Source organism: Lytechinus variegatus, chromosome 11 (assembly GCF_018143015.1).
Source record: "Lytechinus variegatus isolate NC3 chromosome 11, Lvar_3.0, whole genome shotgun sequence".
NCBI classification, from domain to species: domain Eukaryota; kingdom Metazoa; phylum Echinodermata; class Echinoidea; order Temnopleuroida; family Toxopneustidae; genus Lytechinus; species Lytechinus variegatus.
The window spans coordinates 31,361,940-31,378,538 of record NC_054750.1 but is presented as its reverse complement, the minus strand read 5'-3'; the positions used below and the strand labels follow the sequence as shown (position 1 = coordinate 31,378,538).

Below are 16,599 nucleotides of genomic sequence, written 5' to 3'. Positions count from 1 at the left end.
AAATCACTTGTTTGATATCACAAAAGTAATTGATTACCTGTTGGTAATTAGGGAGTGAGGAAATGTCATGCCCTTCTATTACACATCCACTCCTTTTTAATAGTTTCTTCCTATTATTACTTTACATGCTGTTCGCATGTTTCCTATAAAATATTCTTGTCTTTTTTTAATATGCTTTCTTGTTTTCCTGTTCATATTTCTCTCTTTTTTCCCTATATGCCTTTAATAGTTCCTCATATTTTCTCTCTCTTATCTCAGGGCAGTATGAATATTTATTGATATAACAAAGACTAGAGTCTGAGATGTTAGACTACATGAGCCTCTCCTGTTCAATAAAATTGATACAAAAGAATTTATGGATCGGGTCCATTGAGCCGTGGGTGTGAAAAGTGTGACATTAGTGCAGCGAAGAAAGCTCAATGTTTGGTTTAGGTCATTCTGAAGTGTGTATTGAATTCATGTTGGTCCCCCGCCATCACCTCTCGCTTTCTCGTGATAGGGATGTTATCGGGGGTCGGAATGGACCGCATTGATCCGAGATTAATGTGTGAGAATGTTCGATGCGACGAATTGAAATATTAATTATTCATTGGTTATATCTGAGCTAATGGACTTTTATCACAACAACGGAGATTGGGGATGGGTGTGATTGCTAAAGAAAGAGTGACTTTATTGCATATTGATCGGCACAGAATATTACGTGCTTATTTTATAGAATGGAATGAGATATTATAATTATCTGTTAAGCTCTCCTCGGGCGTCAACTTCGCATCAAGTAATGATGATGAGGGATAATGCTCTATTGGCTTTTATGGAGCAGATGATGTATTATTCATAGCTCATGTTTTAAGAAATAAAAATTCACAAGGAAGCGCTAAAAGTATTCTTATTCGGGGTGAGCGATACGTGATGAGAGGGAGAGAGAATATAAAAGATTGTAGTGGAAATCGAGGCGTGGAGAATAGGGCATGGGTGGGCGTGTCTGGTGAATAGACGAGCACCACCCAACCCATGTCAGTGACCTGAATTGAATTTTTCCCATCGGATGAATACACCCTCGGGCATTATTCATTGCATCCCAGGGTCCGAGCTGTACATTCAGACGATTATTTTTTTGGGGAGTGTAGGTTCTGGTTCTCATTTTATGAGAAAATGAAAGATATAATGTTTATTAATTGGTGCATGCCAAATGTTCTGTATGAAAAACACATGTAAATCTTCATCTCAGAAGTCTATTCAAACTTATTTGTTGATTTACATTAAAGGTGGAAGAGCTGGTTTCACCATAGAATGCTAACAGTGACATATAGGCTTAGCCAACAGGAGCTCATAACTGACTACCATGGGAGTTTGAGATTGTCCAAATAAAAGATTGTTGCTTTTAGATACACTTCTCTTTTTACTGGGTGTACTCCTTGTATTGGACAGTTCTTTCATGTTTTTTTTCAAACAATTTCAAAGATGAATAATTTACCTACAGAGTAAATGGGTTGCAGCCTTTAAGGATATTGGAAGCAGGGATAAATATTATATGAGGGTTTGGTCAGGGGCAGATCTGGGATTTTCAAGGGGGGGGTGGGGCACATTTTCCCAAGGAAATTTGACAAGCAATAAAAAGAGGTTTTTACCCAAAATTAAAGCTTATTTCGTCCACAAAAAAATTGACAAGCAAAAAAAATAAGTTGATCAAATTTTTTTTTATTATGGCTCTCAAAGGGGGGGGGGGGGGCACATCCCGCCCATGCCTCCCCCACCCCCCTGGATCCACCACTTGCTTTGGTCAATTCGCCTGTGAAATGTAATCACTGGAAAACTAAAAAAAAAAAACATGAAATTCACATAGGGTCCAATTTAAACTGCAATGCAATATAGCAAACTTTGCCTTATAGCTAAAAAAAACTAGCCCCAGAAAATTATCTATTAAATTTTGCCTAAATGGCAAATTGACCCTCATCACTTACAGGTGGTTGGCCTATGTTTCAAAGACGCTGTCACCACATAAAGGTGTCTTGTGTGATTAGCTAATAGAATAAATGGCTCTCCTTTTGTTGAAGCTACCTTGAGGGTTTGATGAGTTCGGTCAGTCAAAGAGTTTGTTATTCATGTTGTATTAGCCTTACCAGGGCTGTGGTGTACATACATCCAAGTCTTGGGATAGTATGCTTTGCCAGAAGGAACAGTTTCAATTTATTATTTTGAGTTCTTGCTTTTCATTAGTTATTTGGGTACATGGTGTATGTACATATGAGAAAGAGCAAAGCCCATAATCGAATTTGTATTTTAAATACCGGTAACCCTTGAACTAGCTGCCTGTTGATGTGAACTAATTATTCACGCTATGCACTAAAAAGTTAAACTATGTATCAGTGATAACATTTCAGGATTTCTTTTTTTTTTATTGTACCTCACTGCTATGCTGGGCAATGAGGTGACAATTTATGAACTTATGTTAATGATGATATACTTTAGCAGCGTCTTTATAGGTAAGCTGCTGCTTCCGGCTCTCGTAGCATTTATGATGAATTACCAGGTTGAGAGAGGGTGCTTTGTGATAATTGTAAACAGTCCCCTGACCCATGTAATTGTTCTTACTCCTTTCAGTCAGAGGGTTATGGGTTCAAATCCCACTCAGAGCAGTATAGTTTCATCAGCAAGAAATTCATCCAGACTCTGCTGCACTTCGCACAGGTTAAGAAAATGGCTACCATGTAAAAATCATTACATTTATGCTTTACGCCCTTACGCCACACTGCACACCTTACGATTGGTCTGCGACCTGATTTGAAATTGACACGTAGTATATTGAAACATGGAATATCTTACTGTGTCATGTTCCAAATCTTCGTACAAATACCTGTGTTCAAATCTGTAACTATGCTATCATCCTTATTAGAATAAAAGTAAATTTAATGTCTAATTGTAATGATGTCATAGCAATAATACGATTGGCTACGATTCGAAACCAATTTTTCTTTTACTCCACGAAAAAAAGACTTGCAATCGTCCGAAATTGTTATATTAGTATTCTTTCAGATAATTTGAACCTATTATAAAAAGATACTTTTCATTCACATCTTCAGAAAATGAACAAAATGCCATTTGTTCCAAAATCGGATCATGGAGTGTTCGTAAGGTGTGCGGTGGCCTTAAGCCTACACGTTCCCATAGCTGTAACACCATATGAATGGAAAATATCTATAGATGTGTTCTTACTTTAATCTATTTTTCCAAACATCAATATGTGATCAACTTTTAAACATAGGAGAGTGTTTCATGAGGATTCTTGTCAGTGATTTTCATCAACAGATGTTATAAGCTACTGTGATCATTGCATCTGATTGGCTGAAGGCAAATAAGTCAGTCAATGATCACTAACAAAACTCTGAAATGTTCCTCATGCATCTTGATACCTCAACATTAAACTGACTTTATGTATTGTATTTTTGCAGAACGAACCGAGACCATCCGAGTGGCTGCCCACGAGAGGCTACGAGATCTTCTCAACATCCTGCGAGGTATCCTGGACAAGTATACTGCTCTCAAATCAACCGATATACACACAGCAGCTGTTGTACTCATAGCCCAAATCAAAGGTATATATCTGTCTTTTCTTCATGATTTTTTTAATCAATACAATAGCGCAAACAACCCTCATTTGCATTTAAAAACGTAATTTAGAAAAAAAAATCAATATTGTAAATAGTGTTGTTGAATTTCCCTGATTCTCAGAGGGACTTTTTTTAATAAATAAGTGAACATAGCTGGCTCCCACTAAAATATCCATTTGCCCTGTACATGTTTTTATGATCTAAAATGATTTTCCTGAATATAACTGTTCATGTAGTCTTCAGTCTGATGAAATATAACAATTTTTTCTTGTTTTAATTCAGGTCTGACAAGCAATAATGAAGAGAAAGACAAAGGACATTTCTTTGAGGCAATTGATGCCTTGGCACAAGCGTTCAGTAACAGTGTTACCGAGTATCTGATGGGCGATACTGAGCAGGCTACGTTACATCTAGGATATCCGGCTTCTAAGGTAATAGCAAATGGGTTTATGTTCATTTGTCCAATGCCAATTGGTCCAATTGCCAACTCGTCTACTATCATTTGGTCTACCATTAGTTCCTCCAATATCCACATGGTCTAATTACCATTTCATCCACTCACCATTTCGTCTGATAACAGCTATTTATTCCATTTCGTCTAATTGGACTAAGTATTAATTAGGCGAAATGAATGAAAATAAAATGAGTATTAGACCAACTGGTTATGATACAAAATGTTCATAGACCAACTGGTGATTAGACAAAGGGATGATTGGACCAAATGGTTATTTGACCAAATGGTTGTTAGACGAAATGTTGATGGATGTAATGGCATTAGACTTAATGAAGGTAGACCGTGTGGTGAGTGGACGAATCGGCAATTTACCAGCAAATGTCACTAGCAAATCACTCTGCCTGTTTTAATGATGGCTTAGATGCATGTAGCTTTATTATGAAGTACTATTCACCTCCATTGGATTTGTTTTAAAACTTGCTATAAACCTGATATTTCTATTAAATTAAGAAGCATTTTGATAGGTTCTCAGAAATATTCTCAATAGTATCCATTTTGTGAGTAAAGCTTGAAATGGACCGAATCTACATTTAAAACTCAAGGGATTCATTCTCCTTCACTGATCATATGACCTCAGCTGTACATTGAACGGAAACAAATTTAAAAGGTGTTATTCTTCTTTTTTGAATTTAGCTTTGGGGTATTATTATAAAGCATGATGTGGAAATTGAGATCTTTAATGTGCCACATTCTTAATGCATTCGTTCAGCTCCTTTGACATGCATGACAAATTAAGTCTAGCATCAGCTGTCTTTTTCTCCTTTAAAAAAATATTGTCACAAGTTTCAGGACTTCACAACCTCAGAATTTGTCCACTTCCTGACATATATCTTTGTAAACAAAAAAAAAATGAGAAAACATAGAAATATGCTTGATATTGTTATTTTCTCTCTTTGAAGACAATTGCAGAGAATTGCATATATAGTGTGTAAAATGTTCATATAAATCATTGCTACATGTATTGAGCAATCTACAGCTGTGAACATGATATGAATTTGCTACAATTCAGTAATATCTATTTGATTGTTGATCAATTGATGCTTTAATCTCATTCTTGTGTTTATGTTTTTTGTTTTTGTTTTTCAATCATATGAGAGCTTGGTATCACTGAACAGTATTCCTGAAAACATCGGACTAGCCTATACCAAATCAGATACAGCTAGCGATGTCTTTGATTCTTGATTAGTTACTTTATACTCATTTATGTCTTCATTTTTTTTCCCAGTCATGTGAGAGCTTGGTATCACTGAACAGTAATCCTAAATACTTCGGACCAGCCTATACCAAATCAGATACAGCTAGCGATGTCTTTGATTCTTGATTAGTTACTTTAATCTCATTTATGTGTTTATATTTCTCCCAGTCATGTGAGAGCTTGGTATCACTGAACAGTAATCCTAACTACTTCGGACCAGCCTATACCAAATCAGATACAGCCAGCGATGTCTTTGATTCTTGATTAGTTACTTTAAACTCATTTATATCTTCATTTTTTCCTAGTCATGTGAGAGCTTGGTATCACTGAACAGTAATCCAGACTACATCGGACCAGCCTATACCAAATCAGATACAGCCAGCGATGTCAGAGAAGGAAGTAAGTTGATATTCATTTCCTTAAGTATTCTGACATTGGCATTGAACTAGGATGTGGTGTCTTAAGGTTACCAGAATTTTCAAACGGCGAAGACGACGTAAAATACCTTCATTTTTTTTAAGATTGCACTGAGACTCCTGTTTTTCTGGGAAATTTCCACTTCTTTGTAAATCTGAATTCTTCAAATCGTTTATATTCTTCTTTGCATTTATTCTTGATGCTTACAAGAAGTTAAAGATAAATACCAGTAGTGATAACAATCTCAAAATAGTTTGAACAGAATCTTGTGAAATTACCATCAAAGTGTTTGTATGAATGAATAAAAATATGTGCCAAATATCTCTGGAAGAAAATGCGTAATTGCTGAGAAATGAGCAAAATAACATCAAATGTTGCGTATTTTTTGTAGCAATATTGGTACACTGTCCCACATATGCTTTTCTGTGTAGATAGTGTAAGTGATCATCAGAATTATCGATTTTTGGGGATAAGATTTCATGATTTTACAAAGATAAATTTACATCAATAAACCAGAAATAGATGTTTGATAATATTTTGACAATTAACCTTGATTTAAAAGACTTTCTCATGAAAAATTGTTTGCTGCAACTACTGGTTTTTACCTTAAAATTTAGCAGTGTCCAAATGAATTATTAAATTTCCCTTTTGCAATTTTGTGTTATTTGTAATAATATCAGCTGGCCTTATGTTATACAACATGTGAAATAACAGCCTTTTGTGAATATAAATGACAGGTTCATATCTGCCACTGATAAAGGAATATGAAATTCATGTTTAACCCTGTCTGCAATATCAACCATCATATTTAATCTTGTTTGAATTTTAGCATGAGATAAAAAGATTATTGAACTTGATATCCCAATCTCCCATGGGGAAAACAAAGCACATGCATCAATGATTGCGATGACCTTTTGAGAGCTCCATGCTATATACAGATTTTAATCTGATGGCTGCTATGTTTGTATATTGCATGGGGTTAACACAATAAACAAATATCTGATCGAATGTGCATCCAAAGTGCATATGAATAATGAAAATGGGGTTATGGTCATGTGTGGAGATTGCAGATACAAGGGAGATGAACTCTCGCTTTACATAGGATGGGCTATTTCTTGAATTTCCTTCCAATAGAAACCTGACCACAAAATGAAATTGGACTACCGAAAGTTCTTTTTATTGCTTTTGTAAAGATTGTGGCATCATTACACACTCCGCTCCCTTGGGAGTATTCCAGTCAGCTGCTGCTATGAAATGCTCTTAGTAGGGCCGTCTGCACCATCCCGAGTTTTCAAATTAGCGCGCTATTTCTGAACCGGCAAATTATCCCGATCTGAACAATCTCGAGATTATTTGCAATGGAGACGCAATTATAAATCTTGAGATTGCAATCCCAAGTCAACTGGGATTATTTGCAAAAAAGTGTGTTATTTTACGAATTATCCCGCTAATTCGCAGTTGCTTATGCAAACAGGATTATTTATTCCCGGCGTCAGACCACAATGCAGTGATGCCTCGCTCGAGCAGGAATCGCTCTTGCGATGGTGGAGGCAGGGTTTCTTGAATCTGGAGATTAATCGTGAAGAGGGCTAAAATCAGGCTAAAATCTCGAGATTGAGCAAACTCGGGCTGTTGCAGCACCACCTAATGGCAGGCAAACTGCATCACCAGTTTTTACCCAATGCAATTCACCATTCTGGGTGAAGAGGGACATACAGTATAAAGATGTATAAAGATTTTGTCTAAGTATGATAGGGAACCTATAAAGCAATGCACTTTGTTTACAAATGATAAAAACTATAACAATTCTAATATTTGCAAGGATTGTTTTATAATCCTAATTTGTCATAGATATTCTAAACATCATGGACCAAGAAGGGAATATCACAAAGCTCACTATTAAAACGAAAATCCCTCCTTGTTTTTGAACAACTCTTGATTTCTTTGCCCGATGTAGAAGGGGTCCTGAAGCTATGCACTCAAATTATCATGCTAGTATGATAGTATTTCCTGTGCCTCAATTTCTAAAATATGTTCATGTTATTATAGGAAAATATGAAATTGAGTGAACAGCTGTAGATTTTCTATGCATTTAATGATTTATTGCAGCCTCTTTAGAAAAATTGAATAGCAATTGTTCGTCACACACACTTGAGTGCACATTATTTTTCCCATTGAACTTGCATGCACAATCAGTGGTTTTAGGACCCCCTACCATACCTTCCTGCTGCAATCAGGCTTGGCTGGAGTGGGAACTACTACTGGTGGTAAAAAACTAAATACCAGTAAATACTACCTTGATAATTTTCAAGGAAAATGGGAAATATTTGGAAATGCAGAAAAGAAAGATACTTCTTGAATTTTTTTAAATCAGGTATTGTCCATGTGTTTCTCAAGCATACTCTTGCATTTCTCTGTACCAACCACCCCATACGTCTTTTTTCCCAGAATAGGTTTTTCCTGGGATTTCTTACCTGGAGGAGGGGGGGTACCTAAGCTTTTGAGGATATTGCCAACCTGGCTGCATTGGGATTTGAACCCTCGACCTTTTTCACAGTTTGGGGTCTTATCCACTGATCCACAACACCCCTGCTTTGTACTGCATGTACACCATGAACTGGTTTATGGAGCCATCAAGACTCGGCAAAGAACTTTCAAAGTGCCTTGGACTCTTTCCTGTCATTAGTGTTCGGACATGATGATGGCATGAAGGCAAATAGCCGAGGGGGTTTGAACCCTAGACCTTGTTCACAGTTTGGGGTCTCACCCACTGATCCACGGCATCCCTGTTAAATGTATAGCGCCATTGAGTAGCATGTAGATACAGAACTCTGCAAGGACTTTCAAAAGCTTAATATTGTGGTAAGCACTGCAGTCACACCGACGAAAACAAACTCATCCTGACCAAACCTTTTACATTGTTACCAATGGCATTCCATCGGTCGGTTAGGAGTTGGAAGCGCCCGTGTGACTGGGGTTCAATGTCAGAAGAGTTCATGCACAATCATTGGAGAAGGGAAATAGCTGAGATGCCAGACATACCAAGCCCAAGTCCTTTTCAAAGGGCTCTTTACACACATAGATGTCTAGCATATAGATAGCGTGCTTGTCTTTGATGGTGTGAACAGATAGATTCGTTACGCTTGTCTGTTGATGTTGTGAGTTATCGATATGCCACATATAATGAGGTTCATTCTCTTGCTTTAATCGTTGAGTATCTAAGACAGGGATTGAAAGATGAGTTAATTCATTAGACAATGTATGTCTCTATTAGGTCGCACTTACTAGTGAGTTATACAGTCTCTTGCCATGTAGGTTTGTAGTGTACCTATTGAAGATCAGAGAATTAAAGTCTCTTTGCATCAGATTTGTTTTGTGTTTTCTTGAAAACAAAATGTTAATATCATTTACACCCTTAGGAATGCTCATGGTGCTAGACCAGCCACAGTTTGTTTAATTATTTTAAGCAAAATAGAAAAGCAGATGTTTGGAGTATATAGGCTTTATACTGTGGGTTTAGGCCATTGCCAATGAATTGAGTGATATATAATTGTAGAATTTAACAGAAATGAAACATAATTGATAGTGGATCAGTTAAATCTACTGTTGAATGAAATACATGTTAGAAATAGGCACCACCCCCCCCCCATTATACATGTCCAATATGGCCTATAATGCTGTTAATACAAATCTTATAGTATTAAATGGGGTAAAACATTCATTTGTTGATTCTAGAGACACCTTTCTTTTGACAATGCGAGCTTTGTTCAAGATTTCTCATGGAAGACCAAGCGTAGAATGTAATAAGAAAAGAAGCCAAGGGTTTTCTTCTTTCCAACTTTGTTTATTTATAATATTGATGTTTGTGTTTTAATTTTGGGTGGAAGATGCTCTTGCACTTCCTCTAGTGCATCCACCCCAGTCTGTTTTCTTAATAGTGCATACAGTTTATGCTTCCAAGTTCCAAGGCCTTCATGACGCTAGTCCAGATTGGACCTTGTTGTTTGGAAGTGCCCTTTCCCAAAAGCTAACATAGAGGGCACATGTCTCCCAATCTCTAATCAGCGCAAATCTACTCATCTGTTGGGGAGTCAAGATGAGCAGATTGGCGCTGATTAGAGATTGGGAGACATGTGCCCTCTATGTTAGCTTTTGGGAAAGGGCACTTCCAAACAACAAGGTCCAATCTGGACTATCATGACGCCCTTGTTGTCTTTGAACTCTCCGCCTCATGATTACCTCTAGACATGATATGTCAACAATGTATGAATGTCTATATGAAGTGTTTTAGGTTTGGTCTTACAAAGAATTGCGATTGATGCAATCAACTACAACTGTATGGAAATGCATCAATGTCATAATTTTTAATGTGAAAATGTCCTTTGTATAACAAAGAGAAGCACACTGAATTGTCAAGAGTACAATGAACCTGTGAATATGAAACATATCTAGAAATTTTTTTTGGAGCAAACATGCATTTTAGATGTTGACGTTTCTGGCTTTCCATAGTTGTGGTGGATCGGATCAATCGCAACTCTTTGTGAGACGGGGCCCTGGTATGCAGGCCGGTTGAAGGGGAAGGTCCGCTGCTGATATGCTGTGTTGAGAGTCACAGCGGGAGTGATCGGTTCTTCCCATTGTTGCATAGACTTCAAGGGAAATCTCTTGTTCAATAGGAATATATGCAGGGTGCTACATAAGCACTTGCCCGATTGCCCGGGGCAAGTGAAAGTTAGAGTCGGGCAAGTGTTTTGAAATAATGACCAAATGCCCTAATTGGGCAAGCAAAATCCTCACAATAGAATGACCAAGATTAGGGTCGATATATGATATTGACTGTAATTCTGGTCATGGCAGGCAAGATAAAATCACTTTGGAAAAAGAAATGCAATAATCTGGTTGATCTGGGGCCCGTTGCAGAAAGAGTTGCAATCGATCGCAACTCTAAAAATCATGCGCGACTTGATTTTCAACCAATCAACAGCGCGCATTTGGGACTTGCGTTTGATCTTTCTGCAACAGGCCCCAGTTCATGTCAAAAGAGAGAAAGGTCAATGGTTTATAAAATCTCAAAACTTTCCTTTGAAGAGGTAAAACTTTTTTTCAAGGATTTTTGGGGGCAAGTGAAGTAGTATTTTATAGGGCAAGTATATTCCAACTATTTAAAAATCTACTTGCCCGACTGGGCAAGTGCTTTTAAAAAGTTATGTAGCACCCTGATATGTGTGAAAATAAATGCGAGGGGGGGGGCATGTTTAGGAGGTGACTATGATCATGCTGTATCAACATTCACAAAAGAGCATTCTTTATTCCATGTATATGTAGTCCCTTTGATAATGCCCCACCCCCAAAAAAGAAAGTCATACTTATAAATTGTGGTCCAAATGTATTCTGTTCTAGGTCAGCTAAATACCATCCCAGTATAGCTTCTGTATGAACTGCCAAAGGGATTACTACATCAAGTATCAAGTAAAATTCAGAGGAGATTGATGGATGGTTGATGAACCTAGACGCCATAGTAGACATGGCGCTGGGATGAGCCAAGGCCTGGTCTAAATATGCCAAAGGTGTTATCTTGTATACTTTGGTCCAAATACCAAGAACTTTCTTGTTGTTATTCTGTATGTATTAGGTCAATTGAATTCAGAAGAGATTGACGCGTGGTTGATGAACCTAGAAGCAGGAGTAGACCTCGCCCTGGAACGAGCTAAGGCCTGGTCTAAATATGCCAAAGATGTCATCCTGTATGTAGAGAAGAGAGTCCATCTTGGTGAGTTTGTCATGTCAGCACATAATTGTTTTTACTGTTAATAAAAGCACAACAAATTTGGATACTTTAAAGCAGAGCTGCCGATGTTAACATTCACCTTTCAGAGAAAATTACAGACAAATCTAGGAAATTTTAAAAAGTTAATTTTGTATAAGGTGTCTCCTGACAACCAGGGATTAATGGAAATTGTGCAAATAATGTTTTATTTTCTAAGCTTGTTTGCTGAGATTGAAAAAAGAATAAAAGCATAGATTTTCAACCAGAATACTTAAAATTGTCTGTAGCCTATATATATTTTATATTTCATTTTATACAGATAACTTTGCGTAGTAAAATATATTGATCCACAGATATTGGTTTTACAAAAAAGAAACTTTTAGAAGTATTTGTATAACACATTTTTTTTTCCAGAATCTGGCTAAAAAAAAATCTTTGGTGTATATTCGACTTATGAAAGGTTGACTTTTGCAAGTTGACCTGTATGAGCACAATTGAAATTAATTGACATATTGCTTGTATAATTCTTTTTTTTTTTTACAGAGATGGAGTTTGCAAGAAGTCTGTCAAAACTCGCTGCTACAACTCGTCCAATACTCAGAGAAGAGGTAAGATTTGATTAGATATTGATTTACAGTTTCAGGATATTTGTAGCCATCAAAATTTACTTCAATAACTCCATACATCTACTTGATTTGCTAGTTCAGCCCTCTGGACTGCCATACCCGAATAGAACTCCCAAGGATTTAAAAAGCGCGAGCGCGCCCTCTCCCGTTCAGGCTTACTACCCATGATCACCGCGCAATTAGCGTCCATCTTCCTCTTTTGCTTTCGGCAAGCCACCTGTCAAGACGTGCTCAGATAAGTCTCCTAAGAGCTCAAATCTTTTTGAGCTTTGGTATATTATTTTCGCTTATCTGTGGTGCATTCTCCCTTTTAATTTCAATCTTTCCATTTGTGTGTAAGATTGTGTTCAGAATTTACACTTGGCGTGACTTTTTAGACGTGTTTTTGGTGACACTTAAATTGTTTTTCTAACGTTTGAGTTCTCGTCGCGCCGCATCGCTAGCGCGTTCGCGAGGCACCGGGCTTGGCCTGCCTACGTGGCAGCAAGCCTTCACCACCTGTCATGGTTATTGTTCTTCACGTTCAAAGCGTGGTGGCTTTTGGTGCCGTTTTTGAATTAAATTCTAGACAGCCTCTACACTTTGTTGTCGAGGGTGTTATTGTTATTTCTTTTTGCAGGTTGGGATCTTCAACTCTGTTCCTTCCTTGCTTTCTGGAATTGATTTATTAAGATTTTCGATTGATTATTGATTGATTAATTCTTCAATTCTCTTTCCTTTCTGTTCTGAATAAATTTCTTAATTGATATTTTATTCACAGGCGGATCTTAAAGCTCAATTCCTTTTTCCTTCTGTTCTGAATAAATTTCTTGATTGATATTTTATTCACAGGCGGATCCTAAAGCTCAATTCCTTTTCCTTTCTGTTCTGAATAAAATTCTTGATTAATATTTTATTCACAGACGCTTCGGGGATTGTTTAATTCGGCTTACGCAATTATACCTGATGATTGTTTGGTTATTCAATCCCCCCTAAAAAAAAAAAAAAAAAAAAAAAAAAAAAAAAAAAAAATTTGTTCTTTACAGGTGGGGTCTCCTTCCTGTTAGAAATTTTTTTGACCTGTCCCGGAATTGTTTTCTTCGTTCAATTCCCTCTTCCCTCCTAGTCTTATATATTTTTTTATTTCGACAGGCGGGCTCTACGATTCCCTTTGAGGATTTACTGTGTCGTTCTTCCTCTTGGAATCGTTACTAGAGACGTTCCTCCTTCCTCCTGTTCTGAATTTCTTTACCTTTCCACAGGAGGTTACTTTTTTTTTTCCTCTTGGAAATTATCGTAAAATTTCCCTTATCTGGAATTATTTGTCTCTCAATCCCTTTTCTTCCTGCTCTGAAATGCTTGTTTTTGTGTTTCTTCGCAGGTGGAAACTTCGTTCTCTTCTGAACTTGCATTCATTTTTGAATTTTTGTTTCGAATTTTTCCTTCGGGCACAAAAAAGAGAATATAGTAGGGGAACCTTGTAGGAGTTTCTTTTTTCAAAGTCTCCGACCTCCTTTTTATTTTCTTACAGGCAGATACCTAAACTATTCTTAGGTTCTTCTTCCTCCCTACCCCTCCCCTCTTGTTTTGTTCTGTTTGCTCAAACAAACTCCTTTTAGGAGGAGGGAAAGACCACTCCGGTCTCCACTTTTAATCTAAGCGAGATCTTTGTAAAAAAAAAAGAAAAAGAAAAATTCTTGTTTTTCCTTTTTCAGGGTAGAGAGAGGTATCTTTGAATGGGACTAACACAGCCCCAGAGGACCTGGTGCCCTCCACGGGGACCGTCCCGATTGCAAGTTACAGAAGTCGGCCGCCTCCAGGCGAGCAGGAGGGACGCCGCGGTGAGCGCCCAGCGGCGGTGAGTATGAGGGTGCGTCGATCAGCATTCCGAATTTGCGGTCGGATGCTAAGAGAAGGAAGGCCGAGACTGTGGTGCCACGGTCTCGGACAAAGGAAAAAGTGGTAGCCAAGGCTTCCAAGCCTAAACTAGGTCCTGCCGCCGCAGCACCCATAGGGCTATGCGACCCACCGGCTACCGGGTCACCAGAAGTCCGGAGGGAGAGTGCGGTTCTCTCCCCCCGGCACAGGTCAGGATCTCTGCCGTATAAGTCGTCCTCCGTTGACAGCATCGGGAGAGATCGCCCAGCCCCTGACCGCGAGAGGCGTCACACAGACTGTAACCACAATCTGATCGTGACCACAATCTGACCCCGTCAGATTCGGGTGAAGTTTCGTTGTTGGCGGCCGCCCTGCCAGGGGCGGCAAATCGTAAGAGATCACCCGTGCCTCTTGTGCCTTCTTCTGCTCCGGCCACGCCGGCGGAGCCCGCAAAATAAGAAGAAGAAGAAGAGGTCGAAGGAGAGGTCGGCCAGCCCTGTTGCCATGGGCATTCCTCCTTCAGACCCTCTTATCGGTGGCCAGATGTTACAGTCATACATGTTATGCTGCTATATTCTGCTACCGCGAGAGGCGTCACACATCGGGCTGTGACCACAATCTGACCCCGTCAGATTCGGGTGAAGTTTCATTGTCGGCGGCCGCCCTGCCAGGGGCGGCAAATCGTAAGAAATCACCCGTGCCTCTCATGCCTTCTTCTGCCCCGGCCACGCCGGCGGAGCCCGCAGAAAGAGAAGAAGAAGAAGAGGTCGAAGGAGAGGTTGGCCAGCCCTGCTGCCATGGGCGTTCCTCCTTCAGACCCTTGTGTCGGTGGTCAGATGTTACAGCTATTCATGCTACTACATTCTGCTACCGCGAGAGGCGTCACACATCAGACTGTGACCACAATCTGACCCCGTCAGATTCGGGTGAAGTTTCGTTGTTGACGGCCGCCCTGCCAGGGGCGGCAAATCGTAAGAAATCACCCGTGCCTCTTGTGCCTTCTTCTGCCCCGGCCACACCGGCGGAGGCCGCGAAGAAGAAGAGGTCGAAGGTGAGGTCGGCCAGCCCTGTTGCCATGGGCGTCCCTCCTTCAGACCCTTGTGTCGGTGGTCAGATGTCACAGCTATTCATGCTGCTACATTCTGCTTTCGAGTAGTGCGGGTTCACCCCACCCTCGACGTCTACTCACCCCGCTGATGCCCCTGAGCATCAAGCGAGACAAGTGGGCAATAACCACCAGACACCCGGGAAATCCTCGAGCAATTCTGTTAAATCGCCAGCCAGTGCACCGACTAACCGGGTGCCCCAAGATCGCGTGTGCTTTCCAGCATTTTCGTCGATCTCAGAGCACGTGTCCCAGCCGACACGCGGGGCCACCCCGGCGCTTACTGGACAACCTCCTGGTTCAGTCCATAGAGCGAGACTCCCTTTACGAGGACAACCCCTATCCCGCGGTCGACTTTTCAGTAAGCGCTCAGGCGCTGCTTGACAAGTATCTACCTCACATCTACCCTCCGAGCGGGGGTATTGATGAAGCAAGGGAGTCCATATTTTCTCGCCCCGCCTCTTCAGGCGCTCCGAGCTCAATCGGCCGAATTGGGGGTCTCGGAGAGTGACGGGGTCGCTCTAGACGAGGCGGCTCCTACGACGAGGAAGCCGCCAGCTCCGTGGGTGTAAACCCACCCCCGCTCTGCTGCTGCCCGGAAGCGCCAGGCTCCGGCGCCGCCGTCTCGAAATTTTCAAGCCTCTCGAGGCTAGCGAGAAGGCAGAGGCAGGGGGGGGGGGCGATTATTATGCAGGTACTCCCGAATTCACCCTCTACGTCAAGCTCACATACGGCGACGACTCCTTCAGCGGTAACTCTCTCCATTCTTCCCCCTAAGCGGGCCCGTAGATTGGAGGTATGAATCTCTTACATACCGCATGCCGCACTTCTCTTGTGAGAATGTTTGGCTGCTTTGAGAGGACAACCTATCACGTCCGCGGACCGTCCGCCCAGGCGACGGGACCGTCGCTTTTCTGGCCTGAACCTCACTTTCTATTCGAAAGTAAGGGTGCCCTGTCTTACTTAGCTCCTACCCTTGCAACGCCAGAGTCAGGGCTATAGTACAGACACCCGTTCTCCAGCGATCGCCGCTGAAGAGAGGGCGACTCTGATATGAGCACCATCACCGCTCAGCGGTATGTCTCACTATCTCATAGCTCTCCGAGCTTATGAGTATGTATATCGGATCTGAATGTCACGGCGATTAAAAGTTCTCCTGTGCTTAATAATCGCTATGCCTTCACCACCCGGTGCATTATGGTTATGTTAACCTATTTGTCTCGTATTCGGGCGGCTCGTACGAACCCTGCCCGAGCTGCCATCACCGGTCGTCCCCCCGGACACCGCCGGCAGCACCCGCACCGAATACGTGGAAGGAATCAGCTTTTCATATGCTAGATATCCCTCCTGTTGACATTCACAGCTGTTCCCCGAGTCTTTCCCGGTTGGGTAAACATCATCTCAGAGGAAAGTAACCGCCGTACATCTCATGAGATTGTTGGCTATGTACGTGCGTTCAAACTTGTGTAAAGCCCCAGGATTCTCTGTCGGCATTCTATGCCTACTTTCT

The 16,599-nt window shown here is 40.5% G+C and overlaps 1 protein-coding gene across 4 annotated transcripts in view; it reads left to right on the top strand.

Annotated features, from left to right (window-relative positions):
• The window catches only part of LOC121424255 (rho GTPase-activating protein 29-like), an 82,172-nt gene that overhangs the window by 34,373 nt on the left and 31,200 nt on the right, over positions 1-16,599 (top strand). For 3 of the 4 annotated variants that reach the window (XM_041619872.1, XM_041619875.1, XM_041619876.1), the window contains exons 4-8: positions 3,450-3,593; positions 3,891-4,039; positions 5,623-5,716; positions 11,367-11,504; positions 12,045-12,109. In XM_041619872.1, coding sequence (XP_041475806.1) covers positions 3,450-3,593; positions 3,891-4,039; positions 5,623-5,716; positions 11,367-11,504; positions 12,045-12,109 — 590 coding nt within the window. Of the gene's footprint in view, positions 1-3,449; positions 3,594-3,890; positions 4,040-5,347; positions 5,429-5,622; positions 5,717-11,366; positions 11,505-12,044; positions 12,110-16,599 lie in introns of all 4 variants that reach the window. The other variant, XM_041619873.1, reaches the window with a different exon arrangement.